At 42.6% G+C, this 18,988-nt stretch overlaps 1 protein-coding gene and 1 long non-coding RNA gene across 4 annotated transcripts in view; one reads left to right on the forward strand and one right to left on the reverse strand.

Annotated features, from left to right (window-relative positions):
• Positions 1-1,128: 1,128 nt before the first annotated feature.
• Positions 1,129-12,745, forward strand: SUB1 (SUB1 regulator of transcription). 2 transcript variants are annotated; one of them, XM_080973704.1, is made up of 5 exons: positions 1,129-1,247; positions 4,986-5,058; positions 7,819-7,938; positions 10,727-10,835; positions 12,435-12,745. In XM_080973704.1, the coding sequence occupies exons 2-5, from the start codon at positions 4,987-4,989 to the stop codon at positions 12,512-12,514; spliced, it is 381 nt and encodes a 126-aa protein (XP_080829830.1). In that variant the 5' UTR covers positions 1,129-1,247; position 4,986; the 3' UTR covers positions 12,515-12,745. The 2 variants fall into 2 exon arrangements, with proteins under 2 accessions (XP_080829830.1, XP_080829829.1); XM_080973703.1 differs by lacking the exon at positions 1,129-1,247 and adding an exon at positions 1,337-1,495.
• Positions 2,844-18,988, reverse strand: part of LOC308458789 — a 53,519-nt gene continuing 37,374 nt past the window's right edge. For both annotated transcript variants that reach the window (XR_013977663.1, XR_013977664.1), the window contains one exon: positions 2,844-4,523. This is a non-coding gene — a long non-coding RNA (uncharacterized lncRNA). The remainder of the gene's footprint in view (positions 4,524-18,988) is intronic.

The raw sequence follows: 18,988 nt of genomic DNA on the forward strand, positions 1-18,988 counted from the left end.
CTGTTTCTAAGATGGGAAATCCAAGCACACATCAAGGGTGGAAATGGACAATACTGGCACTTAGGGGATATTCTCTATGGCATTGCTGGCAATGAATGACCCAATTCCTCTCCCAACTTCTGAACATTTTACAAACTGTATTTTGTTGGCTTTGCAATTCTCTAGGAGTCAACACCTCAGGTATGCTGTTCCTCAGGTACTCCTACAGACCTTAATTTTAAAAGTTGCAGAAAATGAAACACTAATACCAGGGCTTTTTTCAGGGGTTACTCAACGGTATGCAGTACAGCATCTCTTTTTCTTGTTAAAAAGTGTGGCACTTACAGAGTACCGGCATCTCTTTTTCTAGAAAACAAAGCACTGACTAATACAGTCTGAAGGCTCCTCTACTTATTCATGTTCTCTCAACCTGAGGCTTGGGCAAGGAAGGGGCATTCATATTCCATTCCAGAGTGGCAGCTCTGCAGCAAAAACAAGGGAGTCTTGCAGCACCCCAAAAGACGAACAACTTTTTATAGCAGGAAATATTAATAGATTTTTTTAAATATAAGTTGCAATTATAACAATGTTTACCCGGTAATTAGTTTTTTAATGATTGCATTCCCATGTTTTTAGCTGTTCTTACTTTAAATATAGAATGATGGTGATGATAAACTTTCATAGAATACAAGCCACATGCTTTGAACATACAAGTGGCACATAATACCCATTCCACATTTGTAATAACTTTCAGTGTGGCAGCACATTGCACTTTGGAATTCCCTGTCTATTGTATTAAGAGCAAGCCGGCGCTATACTCCTTTCCACGCTTGCCGGAAACATTTTAGACAAGCCTAGCCAGAAGCTTATAAAGTTGAGGCGACCTAAACCAGTTTCAGTGTTTTAACCGTTGTATGTTGTAAATCAGTGCTGTGATTTTTTTCTCAGTTTTATCGTGATATTTTTTGAGGGTTTGAAAAATGAATTTAATAAATGAAATCTTCGATTTTTATTTTTTTTAATTTAAGATGGTTGATGCTGCACGCATTTCTACGTCCCACGAGTCACCCACACGCTTAAAACTCCTCTCGCCTCGCCGCGCGCAGCGCGCTAACTTCACGCACGGTGTGCGTGCGCCCTCACGCGGTCTTTTGGAGTGGGCGGGCCGCCGGAGCTCACGTCACTTCCGCTTTTGCAGCGGCGTGGGGCGGGGATAAAAAAGGCAAGCCGAGAGGAAGGCAGTGAGAGCAGCGGGCTCTGAGTGGAACGTGAGTGCCGCTTTTTCCGTTACTCCTCGCGCGCGCTCCCCAGCCCTCTTCCCGTGGCTCTTTCTGCGGGGGCGGGGGGTCACGTTCGAATGGAACTCTCGACCCTCGCTGTTGCCTGCGCGCGCGGCGCGGCGGTTTGAGCCGCCATGTTGGGCTCCTCGGGACCCGAGTCCCTGAAATGAGAGGCGGCGGCGACGCTCGCCCCTGAGAAGCGAGGGAGCCATGGGACAAATAACTGCTCCCTATCGGTGCGGGTCGTGTTCGGACTCCCCATTCCCTAATTCTAAAGGGGTGGAGGGAAACATGAGGGAGGAGGCGGAGGCGGCGCAGCAGCCCAGAGGCTGCCATGTTGGGGAAGGGAGGGGGCAGAGAAAGCATCCGAGGGAGGGAGAAAATGGCGGCTGGGAACCGCCCCCCAGCTCGACTTGGCCTGGGGGGATTCCCACCTCACCGCCTTGGCCCAGGTTCTTCCCCTCCCCCCCCCCGGCTTCATCTACACGGCTGTCTTAAAGGCGCCGTCTCTGGTCTTCCATACTGTGGTCTGGTCTGTCTTTCTCTCTCTCCCCATCTTCATCTTGGCTGGTTACGGGTCCCCGGTCGGCAGAGCACGATACGGCCGTGGGTTCGAGCCCCACGCTGGGCAAAACGGTTCCTGCATTGTAGGGTGTTGGACTAGATAACCCTTGGGGTCCCTTGTGACCAAACGGTTCTCTGATTTTCTGGCAACCTGCTCCCCTCCCGCTTTTCCTCCACATGGGTGTTACTGGGGCCTTGGGCTGCACTCTCTCCTTTTACTCAAATGACGGGACCCCCCCCCCAACAAAACCATGGCGCCTTCTAGGATACCTTGGCCCCAACAGTGACACGCACTCTGCATTTTAAGTGACCCGCCATCTGCTTTTTCCTGTGTTGTAGCCTCACCTTCCTGTTCCATCATCCGCCTCTTGAGTGGCCATTTTGTCCCTTGGGTGCCCCATGTGGCACAGGACTTGAGGCACCATTGGGTGGCAGCAAGAAGCTCAGCAAGTAAATGGCAGAGCCAAGCCTGCCCCTGGTCTGTTGCCCCCAATTTGAAGCAGTACCAGAACATAGAGTGTGGGATGGCACACAACATACAGTATTGATGTCTTGCTTTAACCATGGGCTTAGTCACATTTTAGCCTATTCCAAGTTCATTTTCCTTCTACATTTACACATGCAGCTGCACTATATCATCTGTTAGTTCCCTCTCCTCTTTATTCTATAGACTTAAATGCACACAGGTCTGTATGCTCATCTTGCCATCACCTCTCTCCTCCCAAATTCCCTTCCCTTTTGCTCTTCTGAAAATCTTTGTTCTTGGTGAATTAAGTGGTAATAGCACATAAAGTTCTCACTGTACCTTCACAGTTCATACAGTGAGAGAATCTCAGATACAGTATGGCTGTAGCACATGCCTCTGAATCCAGAAAGACGGGATGTAACACAGGCGTGTTACTTACATTCTGTCGTCATGTGGGTGGGCCTCAGATGTTTCTGCAAAGAAATTGAGGAGGCCAACAAATACGGGGATTTCTATTTCCTCCAGGAGGATTGAAGTAGTCAGGGAGGAGTTGCAGTTGGGTAAGCTAGTGTGAAAGCCTGTAGTGGTGCAACATAGGTGGGCAGATTTCTTCCTAAACCAGAGGTATTTTTGAATGATAGGGCTGTGCTATCCCAGACATTGGTGGGTAGGTTTCTATCAGTTAAGCATAACCCTATGCTCTGCATCTCCCCTCTCCCAAGAATACTACTTGCATTTTTCAGTCTTCACCCTCTTCTCTCAGTATGCCTATCCTGTTAATCTTCCCGCCCCCAGGACTCCTCCCTTGTAATATCCAGGGATCTACCTGTCTTCTTTATACTGCCCTCCATATCTGTATTTCTAGTGTTTGTCTCTTCCTATTTTTTAATCCATTTTAATTGCCTTGATATGGTTTTCCCATTTGCATTGAAACTGCTGGGCTCTGGCTATTTTACTACTTTTTATTCCTTACAAGCTGGTCTCTGACAATAATAATAATAATAATAATAATAATAATAATTCCATCCATCTGCCATTTCCCATGTTTCTTATATTTCACTCAAATTTATACCACAATAAATTTGTGATGGAAGAAAGGTTGGATATAATAAATATAATAAATGCCTTTCCCCTTAATTGCCTTAGTGAAGCACCTGAAGCCTGCTTGTTTAATTTTTCTGAGAAGTTAAACATGTCATTGGTGTGGTGTGGTCAAGCAAATATACTTGCCTGGAGAAAAGCTGTATGATCTCTGATGAAGCTGCATATTTCACTGCTTTGTTTTTTTCTCCCATGTGTTATCTTTTGGAGCTGGAATCGGAAGCCACGCCTTGCCTAGAGAGAGAGAGAGCCAGAAGTTCTTTAAAGGGTTAAGTGGGAAGAATTCCTGATATATATGTAGGGCAACATAAGATTATGTCTGCTGGATCAGAACAAAGGCTCATCCAGCCCAGTATCCTGTTATCCCAGTGGACAACCAGATGCCTGTGGGAAAGCCGCAAGCAGCACCTGATGCACTTGTGATGAATTTCCTTGCAGTGTATATTCAGAGGCATCTTGCCTCCAGCAGTAGAGTTAGAACACAGCCATCTTGTTTCATTCTGAAACTGGAATAACAAATTGGTATTTCACAGAACATATCCATCGGTTCTGTCATGCCACTTGCAAATTATCACTTAGATTTTGTAGAACATTTTTTCAGCTTCACTCATAAGCAAAAGCATTTATTCAAAGGTGTGATACATTCTGTACTCTGCCACATCTTGTTAGGATTTGTACATAACACCCCAGCTTTGCCTGAGTGCATTATTTACTATTAAACCTTACCACCTGTGAGGTGGATCAGCTTCCTCACAATCCTTGAAAATACAGTGGTACCTCGGGTTACATACGCTTCAGGTTACAGACTCCGCTAACCGAGAAATAGTACCTTGCGTTAAGAACTTTGCTTCAGGATGAGAACAGAAATCGTGCTCCGGCGGCGTGGTGGCAGCAGGAGGCCCCATTAGCTAAAGTGATGCTTCAGGTTAAGAACAGTTTCAGGTTAAGAACAGACCTCCGGAACGAATTAAGTACTTAACCTGAGGTACCACTGTACAGGCGTTTGCTCTCTTCTAAAACAAATACATTTTTACTTACTGCTGTCTTACTTGCTACGTTGTTTCAGAAGGTGTAAAGTAACCTGATCCCTACTGTTCCTCCATGCAAGTCCTATCCATCTCTCTGCCTTTGCTCTAACAGAGGAATAAGTTCAGATCTATCAGACTATAACAGTATATTCTTCAAACAACAGTTGGATAGGATTGCAATGTGTTAATAGTATTGATTTAAGATAAAGTAACATCCTATATGTGTCTCATTCACTGTCTCATAAGCAGAGAGGACATCAGTTAACCCTATTTAAAATCAAAGCTACCTAACAACCAAGCATTTTGTGTTTCTCTCCATAGTCATTTACTATATATATCCCTACTGCCACTTTTCCCCAGTGGTAAGCCCAATGCCAAGATATGGCTCGTATCCCAATTCTTAAATATTACTTTGAAGCCCATTTAATTTCAGTGGAACTTCAGAGCAGTTGTGTGTGAAATGACAGTGATGGAGGAGATTGCTTGATGGGAGGGGGTGTGAAATTCTAACAATCACTTAGTGTATGAAGCTCTTTTAAAAAACAACAACATTTCTTTCCTTCCTAGAATGCCGAAATCAAAAGAACTTGTGTCTTCAAGCTCATCTGCCAGTGATTCGGACAGTGAAGTTGACAAAAAGGTGATTCATTCTCTCTCTCTCTCTCTCTCTCTCTCTCTCTCTCTCTCTCAGTATATGTGTGTGTGTGTGTTCTTGCTCAAAATATTGAGCAAGAATAAAACAGTGGCACAAGCCACCCAGAAACTAATTTTAGAGTTTATGCTTTCTACTTACACAGAGAAGTGTATAAATGGCTAAGACTTGCATATATGCCTAAAAAAGTCATAACGGTATAAGAGAAATATATCTTCAGGGGAGCTGATTTTACAAATCTACTTTCCTTGTTCTTAAAAAGATAATTAAAATGCACTTCTCTTTAATTGAGTCAGTCTTTTGAGGGCATACTTGTGCTACTCATGATTTTTTATTTCATTTTAAAGTTATGGAATATTTGGATCAGAATGGATATCTTGATCAGAACTTTTTTATTTTTTATTCTGTTTGTATTTTTTAAATACATCAACCTATTTTAAGGCAATGACCCTTTAAGACCTTTCATTTCAAGTATACCCACAATTCCGGGCACATTTATTTTTCAAGTTCCACTTATACTGGTATTTAGGACCTAGTTAGGCATGTAGAAGATTGCATAGCTCTCTTGTAGCTGAATGCTTTTTTTTAGCATGCACAGTCAGTAAAGTGGGGGAAGAATGAATCTCTCAGGGAATTTTTTTTTGTACTTGAGGGGTAAGTGTGATAGGAATTTTATGGTCTTAGATATATGGTAATGTTCATAACCGCACATACATAGATCAGCACAGGAAGACCAACCTGGAACCATTTTGATTCCTAAACTGACCAAATGTTTTCTCTGCAAGGTCAAAATGGAAAAGCCTCCCCATTGTCTTTTCCTTCACAAATCCTGTCTTAAGGGTATATCTGTGTTTGAATAAGGGTGTGAGCCTTATCATTACAAAAGACTGGCCAGGCTCCTCAGGCAATCCAATCAAGTAACCTGCCAGACAGGAAATAAACAAGGACAAGAGAAAAACAATATTGAAATTTCTGTTTTAAGACCACCTTTTCTGTGATGTATCTGAGGGGTGGTCTTAGGTTACACCCCTCCTGTGATGTATGTATGATGATTCTGGGGGGTGGTCTTGATCTACAGGATGGGAATTTCAAAAGTCTTTATAAGCCCTTGCACAGCATTTTTCTGGGTCCTCCTCCTTTCCTGCGAGTGAGGAGAGCACCCTGTTGCAACAGATCAATAAAGATCGAGCTTACTAGCTGCTTTGCTTCTCAATATTCTCTGGTTGGCCTCTGTTATTTTCTCCTACCAATAGGGAACCTATGTAAGGACTCTATATGGGCTCTTAGAAACCCCATAAGGGAAAAGGGCATATTTTTATTTACAACATAAGTACTAGTCCAGTTGCAGTTTCTCAAAATGTTGACGTATAGTTACTTCACATTTTAAAGAACTTTACTATCCGCATATTTACTAAGTTGTGGTGCTTTACCCACTTGCCGATGAGGGGAAATGGAGAAGCATAACTGGTATAGAAGTGTTTACCACTAAATCTTGGAAAGAATGGATCCCTCTAGCTTGCAGATAAATGTTCTGAACAGCAAACTGTTAACCTTAATGTTCAAATGATCAACATCTAGCTTGGTCTTGAAATGTCATCTCTGAGCAGGATTCCATCCCGCCCATGGCCTGATTCTTCTCTCAGCTACTTGGCTGTACTTGGAGAATTTCACAAAGGTGTTTTTGTTGAACTAGTAGAATGTAAGTGCATCAGACTATGCATTCAAAGCCCCTCGTTCTGTCCCAGGCCACGGAATTTTGCAGTTAGGTGAATTTGGCTTTTCATCTAAATATTTTTTAAGCAATTCCCTATGTACCTGTAACTAATATTCTTTGGGTAGTGGCCCGTTTTTTGTGGACTTGAGGTGTTCAGGATTGCCAACATAGATCAGGGCGGGGTCAAAATAGTTTGGGGAGCTTTTGAGCACAAATGAATTGGGATCTTGGTTTCGCCTTTCTCACAGAAGATGGGACAGAAAGGGCAACATTTTTGAGCTGTGGTTTCAAGTGCTGTTATGTCTGGTATTGCCAGCCCTCAGTCTTTTATACATTATGTTGTAGAAAGTTGCATACATTATTTTGCAATGTTCTTTTGCCTCTCTTTGATCCAGTTAATCTTAAGGGAGTTTACATTTTCATTTGTAAGATGATATCCTAGCTGCTGGTACAAAGAACACTTCTATGGAAGGGAAGTGCCTATTATTTACCAACACAGTTTGCCAAACATTAAGGGAATTCCTGGATTTACAGTTTCAAGCCCAAGTTATCTAGAGTGAGATACTGGAGTAAACAAACTCAGGAAGTTTCTCAATACAAAGCAAAGCCAATTGACCCCATTCAAGACTGTTCTGAGAGTTTGCTGCAGTTTCACATTGATTTTATCTGGCCTTCTGTAGATGTAACTTTAATGTGGTTATATTTTAAGTATGCGGTGATGCAAATAAGGTTTCTTCTACCTTTTAAGGCCTGCATCGAACCTTGATAGAAAAAGGTTTAGTTTCCCACAATGAGAAAAATGTAGCTTTTACTTAGTAAAATTGTTCTTTGTATGTAAGTATTGTGTCTCCCCTGTGAACATGGGTACTTTTTTGTTAAATGGTTTTCTGGGGCCTTCTCTGATCAAATATTGAGTACATTTGAACACTCTTCCTACACTGTTGTGAGGGAGGGGGGAGAGACATATTGGTGTAAACTTGAAACTACTACTTCTCCAGTAGGTTCTTAATTCACTTTGATTTTTAAATGTCAAGGTGAAAAGGAAAAAACAAGCAGTGCCTGAAAAGCCTGTGAAGAAACAGAAGACTGGTGAAAGCTCCAAAGGTGCCGCCTCCTCCAAGCAAAGTAGCAACAGAGATGAGAATATGTTTCAGGTAACTGGTGGCTCTTACTTTGAGTAGTTAGTGGGATCCCCAGTTCTTGTGCTGTGGGTTGTACTTGAATTTTACAAAGTGGAAGACCTGTCATCATCAGGAAAATAACTAAAGCCTGTGTTCTGTTTTCATAACTTTGCAAGATTGGAATCCTTAAGACGACAGTGAGCTAAACCCATTTACAAGCATCTAGTACACAAGCACAGGCAAACAGATTTAGTAGTAGCTTTCCTAAACTGCTATTTATATATTATATTATGTGATATTATATTATGTGATATTATATTATGTGATATGATATGATATGATATGATATGATATGATATGATATTATATTATATTATATTATATTATATTATATTATATTATATTATTAGTATACTGACCTTCATCCAAAGAAAAGCTATACGGACTCAGAAGGTTTATGTTTTCGCAGAAACAGTTTCCCCACTACTAGTCAGTGTCAGTAACACAAAGGGAGTGGCGTGAAGTGGGAGAGCTGGAGAAGTAAAATTGATTTTGTTTAGGATCAGTCAGTAGTGGGTAGGGTCAGGAAGGAAGCTGAACTTCCCCAAGTAACAGTATTTTCCTGTCTGGGGTTTGGTGGCCCTGCTTGCTGGGAGCTACTGGACTGAAAGATGGGAGCAATTTTAATTTGACTGGCACAGATATGTCAAGTCATCTTAGCTTGTCTATGAATGACATGAGGAGAAAGCACATTAAATTCTGCTTCACTGAGGAACTAGTCCATGCCTGTGCAATGCTCACACAAAGAAAAACTATATTGAACTTTAATCCGAAAGGAAATGTTGAAAAATTGTACTTGAATGGTACATCTGATTTGCTGCCAAATAAATGAAGATTACTGGATCCCAGATGGTCTATGTTATGTTTAACACTACTATCTGCAGTGTGATCCGATAGTTGCTTATGCAGCAAGCGTGAAGGGTTGAAGAGTGTTCTTAATTAAAGGTATGCAGTTTAGAAAACTTGATTTTGTAATTAGCCATTCTTGTACTACTTTGGACAGCTAATTGGTAAGCAGTGTTCTGGTTAAGAGCATGAGCTAGGAACTTTTTGCTTCAAATTACAGTACAACTAGGAACTTGTTGGATGACTTAAGCAAATTACTGTTATAATAGCATTTTGCATGGAGTTTTTTCCCCATTGGTTCTACATGTTTACTCTGAGAGTGGAAAGTAATTGAAGTGTCTGGAGGTGCTGGTGAAGATGGCAAATAAGGAGCAGAGATGGGCGGGTTAGAGAAGTGGAGGTAGTGGGCTAGGTGTAGGAAATTTTGCCTATGGGCAGGAACTGTGTGTTTCAAAGTCCTGTTCAGTGGTCATGGGTCATTTGCATGAGATTGGGATGTTGCTGCATGCAGAAAAGGGAAGATTATAATAAGTGAGGAGGCCTGAGCTAGTGGAACTTACAGTTGTGTATGTTGAAACTCTTAAGCACGTAGGAGTCAACATTTAAAAACATTTCAGATGTTACTCCTCGCATTGCAAAATATATTAAGATTATACTATTGATAGCCAAGGCACACCCAAGATGTTCTTGACATCTTCAGTGGTAGATATTTTGGTAATCCTTTGAAATACAACAGATACAGAAGCTATTCAACCCTGCAAATATGTGTGGCATTTTTTGGGGTCTTCAGACAGTTTAGTAATTTTAGAATTATAGGAAGGTGCTTTTGCATCTCGGTGCACTTGGTGTAATATCCTTGACCAAAACTGTTGCATCATTATCCACCATATTTTTTTAAATGTGGTTCACTGTACTTCTTTTTGAGCTAGGCTTCTGAGAGTATCAGCTGCTATCAATTTTTCTAACTAGCATTCTGCAGGCTGCAGTTTCCTGCTTTCAGAATGTTTTTTTCTCTTGATGGTGCAACCTGAACACTAATCTTGAAACTGCTTGCATATGGGTTTGGTGTCCTAAGCTAAATATAGGCCTCTGGTTGGAGCCTAGCGCATTTTCACTGTACAGTTGTACCTCATTTTGAGTCCGCCCCGTTTAGGGTCCATTTCATCAAACATCCACAGCAAACCCAGAAGTACCGGAACGGGTTACTTCCGGGTTTGCCACACATGCAGAAGTGCTAAATTGCACTTCGCGCATGCGCAGAGCGACGCTCTGTCGAGCATCCCTTTCGTCAAGTGTCCGGGGCTCCGGAACAGATCCTGGACGCAAAAAGAGGTACGACTGTACTTGGTTTACAATAGCATATTCTGATAATGTAATGTATATGTTTTTCCTTTTTTCATACCTTGCTGTTCTTGGTGAAATAGAAATCAGCTTGGTTGCCTTTCATTTAAGGTTACTTCCAGATGCTAATCATAATCTCATATATGCATATGTTTGAAGATCAAAATTTACTGAACTTGTGCGTATCTACCCTATTTTTCAATTTGAATGTGGATTCATATTTCTGAAAGCCCAAGGCTAGGATGATGATTTCGTCCTCATTAGTAAAGGGCTGAAGGTGATTGAGTTTTTTTATATTCCTTGACAATATTTCTATTAAAAAAGCACGCTTTTGAGAAAAAGGAAATAAATCAGTTTGGTTTAGCAATAACTTCTGCAGAAAGATTTGGCTTCTCCTGTCTCTTCGAGCTGTCGTTGCTTGTTAGTTGTAAGAGATTTCACTGAGAAGAAACACTTGATCCCATAATCTCTAAAATAAACTCTATTTGTATCATACACAAGATCTTAATAGTGCTTGAAGAGCTGTATCATGTGTTTGGTGAAATAATGATTTAGTTCTCTAATTTGTTGACAGATTGGTAAAATGAGATATGTCAGTGTTCGTGATTTTAAAGGTAAAGTCCTAATTGATATTAGAGAATACTGGATGGATCAAGAAGGTGAAATGAAACCTGGCAGAAAAGGTAATTCTTATGTTGTCTGCATGGTGACTACAGTTTTTGATAATACGTTATGCACTATAATGGGTTCTTGGGCCCCATACCTAAACATCTAAGTCAGGGTAACTAGGTGTATTAATAGTAGTAGTAGTAATAATAATTAATAATAATATATTATTTATACCATGCCCATATGGCTGGGTTTCCCCAGCCACTCTGGGCGGCTCCCAACAGAATAATAAAGGATTGGGAGTACAGTCCATTCTTCCACATCATCAATATTACTTAGATATACCAGACATGACATAGCAAGACACATCTACCAAAATTCCCTGTTCTACACAGCTACTAAAGGCATACAGATTCTGTCCTTTTTCACATTCAGTCACACTATATTTAACTAGTTTGTGAGAAGTGGCCAATCTGAACACAACCAAACATTCCTTTGTTTCCGGGCTCTTGGTTTGCCTACCCTCAAAGTAGATACAGACAGGTTGGACGTAGACCTATTTGGAGGTTTCTGTTTCTCTGGCCCCAGCAGTTCTGGTGCCCATTCAGGTTTGTTAGGTTATTGGCTTAGGGATCTAACTTAAGATCACCACCTGCCTCTCATTTTGCACACATTCCCTTCCATCCCCATGCATTGATGTTTGGCATTGCATATAACTCAAAAGTTCTCAAAGTGAATTTTGAGCTGCGTTCAGTTTTGTTTTGTTTTGATCCTGTTGACAGAAATCCTAGGTGATGCCAGCCCTGAGCAGGTGAGAAAGGAAAGAACATCATGCAGTCTTGTAGATCCTTAAACTGTCTGTGCAAGACTTTCAGCTGATCTGTGCTCTAGCCATGCCTACTGAAATACAAAAAGAAATAAATGATTCTGATCATAGAATGCAAATAAATGGGCAGGCTGACTTGCACATCTGTCCTGTATGCCCTTCCTGGTCATACTGTTTGCACTCTGTGTGGTTTCCATTCAAAGAGCAGGAAACAAGTAGGTCAAAAGGAGACAAAGTTCCTTGAATAACTAGCCGTTTGTTTGGATTGTGCTGTCAGTGCTGGTCCTACTAATCTTTCAGTCTGTTGTTTGGATGGTACAGTACTTGTGTGCTGAATCAGCATGTCAGAACCCCTCCAGCTTTTAAGGCCTTTGAGGCTTAGGTATGTATCTGCTTTAATATTCTGTGGCTGTTAATATCTAGGCACTTTTAAACTGGGCTGGGAAACTGCAAGTAACATTTTGATGAGTGTTTGAAGTCTTAACTACAACAAGCTCTGCTGTGTATAATGTTACAAGTGAGCCATGTCAAGAGTGACTTCCAGGTAACTTGTTTCTCTGGTCTTGTGTAAATACTTGGCTTGGTAGAATTCCTGAAGAGGGATTATCTACTTCGTACTGCATAAATTTTGACTTGGATCATAGAGGCGCTGATTGCCCTTGACCCCCCAACTCTTCTGAGATCCTACCTTTCAAGTTTCTTGTCCTCAAATCAGCATTTTTTAATACAAAAGTTGAGGTTCTCTTGAAGCATCTCTGCATTGTGAATTCTGCAGTTGTGTAAGTGTGTTTATAGCATAAGTGTGAATCTATAATAACCTCCAAGGATTTGTTTTGGTTTACTTTAGGTATCTCTCTAAATCCAGAACAGTGGAGCCAGTTGAAGGAACAGATTACTGATATTGATGAAGCAGTAAGAAAACTGTAAAGATGAGCCATGCAGAAACTCTACTGTTATAGGTTTAAGTAGTCTTTTTACATTGGCATTCATTTTCTAAACTATTTGTTTTCCAAGCTATTGTATATTTGGATTGCAAAACAATTTGTAAGATGAGCGCTTTTTTTAATGTGCATTAAAAGTGTATTCTGGGTGAAGTTACAAATGTGTATACTTTTATTAAACAGGTGTTATGTTCTCACATCATGGTGTAAAATAAAACACATTCAATTAATACTCTGAGTAAGTTACAGTTGTCGGTGGCCTTCTTGACTGAAATACTCTAACATAAGGGAGATTCCTTGTTTGCTTTAATAACAAGAAACAAAAGTAACCCACTGTAGGCTTAAACTTTTTTTTAGTTTACTTTCCCAGTCAATTTAATCTACTGTGTTGCTTTGAAGATATAATCAATTCCTGTGCTTCTAGTGTACTTTAGGAATTCGGGCCATGTTTCCAGAAATCAGTTTTCTTTTGCAGTGGTCTGGTTATTCACGCTTGTTCTTCAGTTTCTCTGTAACAGTGGTGTCCCCTATCTTTTTTGGCTATGGTAAAACTGTCATTTTGTATTTATTTTAACGTAAGGCAATGCAAGTTTGTTTTTCCATGCTCTCCCTGTGGAGAGGAGTAGTTTAAGCAGTGGCTAGATGGCTATTTATCATGGATGCTTCAGTGAAGATTTCTGCATTGCAGGGGGTTGAACTAGATGACCCTCAGGGTCCCTTCCAACTCTACAATTCTGTGATTCTGTATTAACACAAAAATGCTATATTTTCTTCTGTGCCATTGGTATGTGGCTGCAGTGTTAAAACCCAAGATATAAAAGCTAGGTGCCCAATGGCTCCTGAAACCAAGGCTTCAGTTACCAAAACGGAATGTCTAGTAGTCATTTGGGGGCAAAACGGTTCCAAAGCCTTAATTAATCACAGTCAGTCCATCATTTGAAAAAAATATCAGGCAATTATCAGTAAGGACATGGGTGGCACTGTGCTCTAAACCACTAAGTCTCTTGGGCTTGCCGATCAGATGGTTGGTGGTTTGAATCCCCACGATGGAGTGAGCTCCCATTGCTCTGTCCCAGCTCCTGCCAACCTAGCAGTTCAAAAACACGCCAGTGCAAGTAGAGAAAGAGGTACCGCTGCAGCAGGAAGGTAAACGGTGTTTACGTGTGCTCTGGTTTCCATCACGGTGTTCCATTGCACCAGAAGCGGTTTAGTCATGCTGGCCACATGACCCGGAAAGCTGTCGGTGGACAAACGCCAGCTCCCTTGGCCTGAAGCAAGATGAGTAGCACACCCAATAGTCACCTTTGACAAGACTTTTAAAAAAATGTCCAGGGGTCCTTTACCTTTACCCTTTTACCTAATTATCAGTTAAACACCTGGCTAGTTCATGAGCTAGCTTAAGAGCTTTAAGAACTTAAAAAAGATAAGACATTTTATTCAGGGGCAGTCCACATGTATATTGGCGAAGGTCCTGTGTGAGTGCCTGGAGGCAGTTGGAGGATGGATGGCGGCTAATGGATTGAAGTTGAATCCTGACAAGACAGAAGTACTGTTTTTGGGGGACGGGGCGGGCTGGTGTGGAGGACTCCCTGGTCCTGAATAGGGTAACTGTGCCCCTGAAGGAGCAGGTGCGCAGCCCGGGAGTCATTTTGGACTCACAGCTGTCCATGGAGGCGCAGGTCAATTCTGTATCCAGGGCAGCTGTCTACCAACTCCACCTGGTACACAGGCTGAGACTCTACCTGCCCGCGGACTGTCTCGCCAGAGTGGTGCATGCTCTAGTTATCTCCCGCTTGGACTACTGCAATGCGCTCTACGTGGGGCTACCTTTGAAGGTGACTCGGAAACTACAACTAATCCAGAATGCGGCAGCCAGACTGGTGACTGGGAGCGGCCGCTGAGACCATATAACGCCGGTCTTGAAAGACCTACATTGGCTCCCAGTACGTTTCCAAGCACAATTCAAAGTGCTGGTGTTGACCTTTAAAGCTCTAAACGGCCTCGGCCCAGTATACCTGAAGGAGCGTCTCCACCCCCATCGTTCTGCCCGGACGCTGAGATCCAGCGCCGAGGGCCTTCTGGCGGTTCCCTCATTGCGAGAAGCAAAGCTACAGGGAACCAGGCAGAGGGCCTTCTCGGTAGTGGCCCTGTGGAACGCCCTCTCATCAGATGTCAAAGCGATAAACAACTACCTGACATTCAGAAGACATCTGAAGGCAGCCCTGTTCAGGGAAGTTTTTAATGTGTGATATTTTAGTGTTTTTTGGTTTCTATGGAAGCCGCCCAGAGTGGCTGGGGAAACCCAGCCAGATGGGCGGGGTACAAATAAATTATTATTATTATTATTATTGGCCTATTCCTGCCCCTTTTTCTTAATGGCGACACAGACCATTCATAATGTAAGACGACTTCACAACTGAGCAAGGCAGTGGGGTGGGGTAAGCGAAGACAAGCTACAACCATTAACTATAACATTGTTTACTGCCTCTCCTCAGGCTGCCCAGAAAAAGCATTTTGGTTCCTGAAATTCATTCTGATTGTGCAGATAAAATATAGCCGATAGAATTCTACAGGATGTGGTATTAGTGTGTGGAAACAGTCAAGTTGCAGTGATCTCCAGGCATGCACCTCCAGACAGTGGAGATGTCAGGCGCTCTCCTGGCACCCACACATCTTCACTTGGCGCCTGGCTAATTTCAAACACTCTGTGGCTGGTGTACAGTGGTATCTCGGGTTAAGAACTTAATTCGTTCCAGAGGTCCATACTTAACCTGAAACTGTTCTTAACCTGAGGTACCACTTTAGCTAATGGGGCCTCCTGAGGCTGCCGCGCCGCTGGAGCACGATTTCTGTTCTCATCCTGAAGCAAAGTTATTAACCTGAAGCACTATTTTTGGGTTAGCGGAGTCTGTAACCTGAAGCGTATGTAACCTGAAGCGTATGTAACCCGAGGTACCACTGTATTAGGATTCTTAATGCTTTAACTGCCTTTTTGTCCACTGAGAAGGAAGAGGATCCCTCACTCCTTTCTAACATGAAAACTGACCACATGTTGCTGGTGCACTGATTCTCTGCCCCCTATTGCCTTGAAAGAAGAATAGCAAGTGGATTATAGCAATTTTGTTTCATATATATATAGTATACAACTGCTAATGTGTCCAGAATTAGAGTGTTATGTAATAATCTTTCGGCTGAAAAGATTGCTTTCTGACCATATTCAAAGACTACCTCACCTGGACCCTGCAAAGCTTTGCTTTTTGGTCTGCCAGTTTCTTTGGTTCCGTGTCTACACTCCATAAGTCCATAGGTTCCCAACTCTTGATGAGCTGAATACTGTTCTATACAGAAAAAACAGTTCCTGGCATTCTGTCATGTCCTAGGGCAGGCATCCCCAAACTTGGCCCTCCAGATGTTTTGGGACTATTAACTCCCATTATCCCTAGCTAACAGGACCAGTGGTCAGGGATGATGGGAATTGTAGTCTCAAAACATCTGGAGGGCCAAGTTTGGGGGTGCCTGCCCTAGCATGACCAAGAAACAATCAATATATGCCTATTATAGTAGGGGCAGGCTTGGATCTTAATAGCTGAGTTCAACAGAAAGAGCTAACCTGTCCTAATATAGCCAACCTTTCCCAATTTTTTTTCTTTTAATGCATTCATTTTCTGTAATAGATCGCTCCTTTAAAGATAAAGGTACCCCTGACCATTAGGTCCAGTTGCAGCGCTCATCTCACTCCTTTAGGAGAGAATAAAGTGCCACACTTGGGAACAAGATAGTGGTAAGGTCTTCCACAAACACAACTGGATGGCATCATTTTTTTTAGAGTCGGTCACGACTGGCCCGTACGGGCAGGGGTACCTTTACCTTTACCTTTACCTAGGACGCGGGTGGCGCTGTGGGTAAAACCTCAGTGCCTAGGACTTGCTGATCGTAAGGTCGGCAGTTCGAATCCCCGCGGCGGGGTGAGCTCCTGTCGTTCGGTCCCAGCTCCTGCCCACCTAGCAGTTCGAAAGCACCCCTAAGTGCAAGTAGATAAATAGGTACCGCTTTATAGCGGGAAGTTAACGGCGTTTCCGTGTGCTGCGCTGGTGCTGGCTCGCCAGTTGCAGCTTCGTCACGCTGGCCACGTGACCCGGAAGTGTCTTCGGACGGCGCCGGCTCACGGCCTCTTAAGCGAGATGAGCGCGCAACCCTAGAGTCGGTCACGACTGGCCCGTACGGGCAGGGGTACCTTTACCTTTTAGCCCTGCAATTTTATCACATCACTCAGTCACAAAGCTCACATTATGTGCATATTTAAATGTTTCTATTAAGGGTTTGAAAGGAGGCTTTACAGTGGGAAATTCCTGAAGTCTTTGACAACGGGGCCAAACTGACAAAATTGATCCAAGGTTTCATGGGCAGAATTTCATTCCGCATGTAGCACGTTATCTTTCGACATACATAGCAGAGGCTGCACTAAGGCAGCAGTCCTATGATTGCCACCAAACACATTAAATTCAGTGCAGCTCACTTGCAAGCCTTTACACACACAGTTGGGCTGTCAATTGTGTGACACTTGTGAGAATGTATTTTGTTTGTGTAATTTATAAAGATTAAGATTTTCAATACAGAACTTTGATTTTCAGTTTCGTATATGCCAACAGCTGGAGCTCATCATGGCAGCTTCCACAGCGAGCACAACTGGTGCCAGACTTTGGGAGACCCTTAGCATGGTGCTTATCATGCGCCAGCCTTTTCCCCAAAACCCAGGACAGGGCCTATCTCTGCTGGTGGCTGCCAACACATGCTTTCTCTGTTGCTGCTTTGGTGGTGGCAACATTGCCACTAACTTCCCTCCACTCAGGGCCCAGACACTTTTGAATAGGAGCTAAGCTAGACATCTGAGTGTAATGCAATGCTTTGGTCCATAGATCTATGAAATTGGCAGACTTTATAGTCTTACCAAGGGCTTTTTTTTCAGGGGGTAGTCAAAGGTACACAGCACCGGCACCTCTCTCTCTCTCTCTTTTTTTTAAAAGTGTGGCACTTACTGTAACAACCTCATGGTGAGTACCGGCACCTCTTTGTCTAGAAAAAAGCACTGGTCCTACCTGGACTTTAGCTCTATAAATTGGTAAATTTCATAGATCTGTGGTCTGGGACATGACATTTTGGAAAAAGAAAAGGAAATAATATGTTTAGCCTAATTATTTTCCTCATTTGGTGACTCTGCTAATCTGGCAAAGAAACTTGAAAGCCTCATGACTGCTCCATTTGCTTGCCAGAGGAGCCATATCAGTGATCCTGCTGCCCCAAGCTAATGGCGCCATTGCTCCTGTTCTGAAAAAAGTTCTGGAGCTGTGCTTCCCTGCATTCCATTTGCAACTTTAGTAAGTTTCATTGGCTACAGCTTCTGTCATATCCCTACAGTGACAACAGTGACACATGCTGCATTGGAATAAACTCTGAACTGAGGACTCCAGGTGACTTATCTGTGTGACATTTCTGTGGGTTTTTTTGTTCTTTCTTGGTTACTTGTCCTATGTTCATCACTTCTCAAACAAGGTGGGCTGCTTTAGAGGGATGTAAACAACCAGGCTGGCCACTAGATGGTAGACTTGCTCTTCACACTAATTCTTAATGTAGCAGTAGTTGTGGAACACAACTAAGCTCCACGTTCCTTAGTGAAAGCCCTTCCTTAATTTCCTGGCCCTTGTCCCCCCACCTTTTTAAAAGAACTTTGTAGTGATGCAGAAGCACAGTTTTGTAAGGGGAATTACCTAAAATTTGGCACTATTTCAGTTCTGGTCTAGTGGGAGACATGATGATGCTTGGAGAGGAAGGGGACAGGAAAATATATCAGGGCTCACCATCTTTTTATGTTAGGCATGCTGGCTCCAGGATTTGGGCATGACATACTCATTCTGCCTCCTGGAAGAGACAGGGCATGCAAAGAGAATCCTTTCACATGGCTCCTGGCCTCTTGAGTTCATTGTGTAATGAGAATGATGGCATTGTTTGGATGCTTTGCTAGTTTAGGTGCTTAGTAAAACGTGATCTGGAGATGATCCTGAACAAAATGCCAAATGTTATTCAATATAAATTGAATAAATGATAATAATATTAATATGCAGCAATGTGCAAGGACTTTTGGCTGCACAACAGAACTTCTCCTTCCCCCCAAAAAAAACATGTTCTTGGTTTTTCCCAACCTTTAGGAGCAGATTTTGGGGAGGGGGGTGCAGGGGGTTTGTGCAAGGAGAGAGAAAAGAAGTTCCATTGCACAAGCAGAAATCCTTGTGCCGGTGGAATTGGCTACTGCCCCATGTCTATTCAGCTCAGAACTTACATCACCTCTGTTGAAAAGAATCAATTCTGCCAGAAATGATTGAGCCTCTCCACCATAGCCTCTACAATGGAGAATTATTCTTGTTCCCTTAATTATGTTCCTAAGGCAATGTTCTGAGTGTAGTCA

This window comes from Podarcis pityusensis (assembly GCF_964106645.2).
Source record: "Podarcis pityusensis genome assembly, chromosome: 11".
Classification (NCBI taxonomy): Eukaryota; Metazoa; Chordata; class Lepidosauria; order Squamata; family Lacertidae; genus Podarcis; species Podarcis pityusensis.

Coding starts and splice junctions, on each gene's coding strand:
- SUB1 (XM_080973703.1), top strand. CDS start 1,470: ATGGGACAAATAACTGCTCCCTATCG. Junction 7,939..10,726: donor GAGATGAGAATATGTTTCAG/GTAACTGGTGGC, acceptor ATTTGTTGACAG/ATTGGTAAAATGAGATATGT. Junction 10,836..12,434: donor AATGAAACCTGGCAGAAAAG/GTAATTCTTATG, acceptor GGTTTACTTTAG/GTATCTCTCTAAATCCAGAA.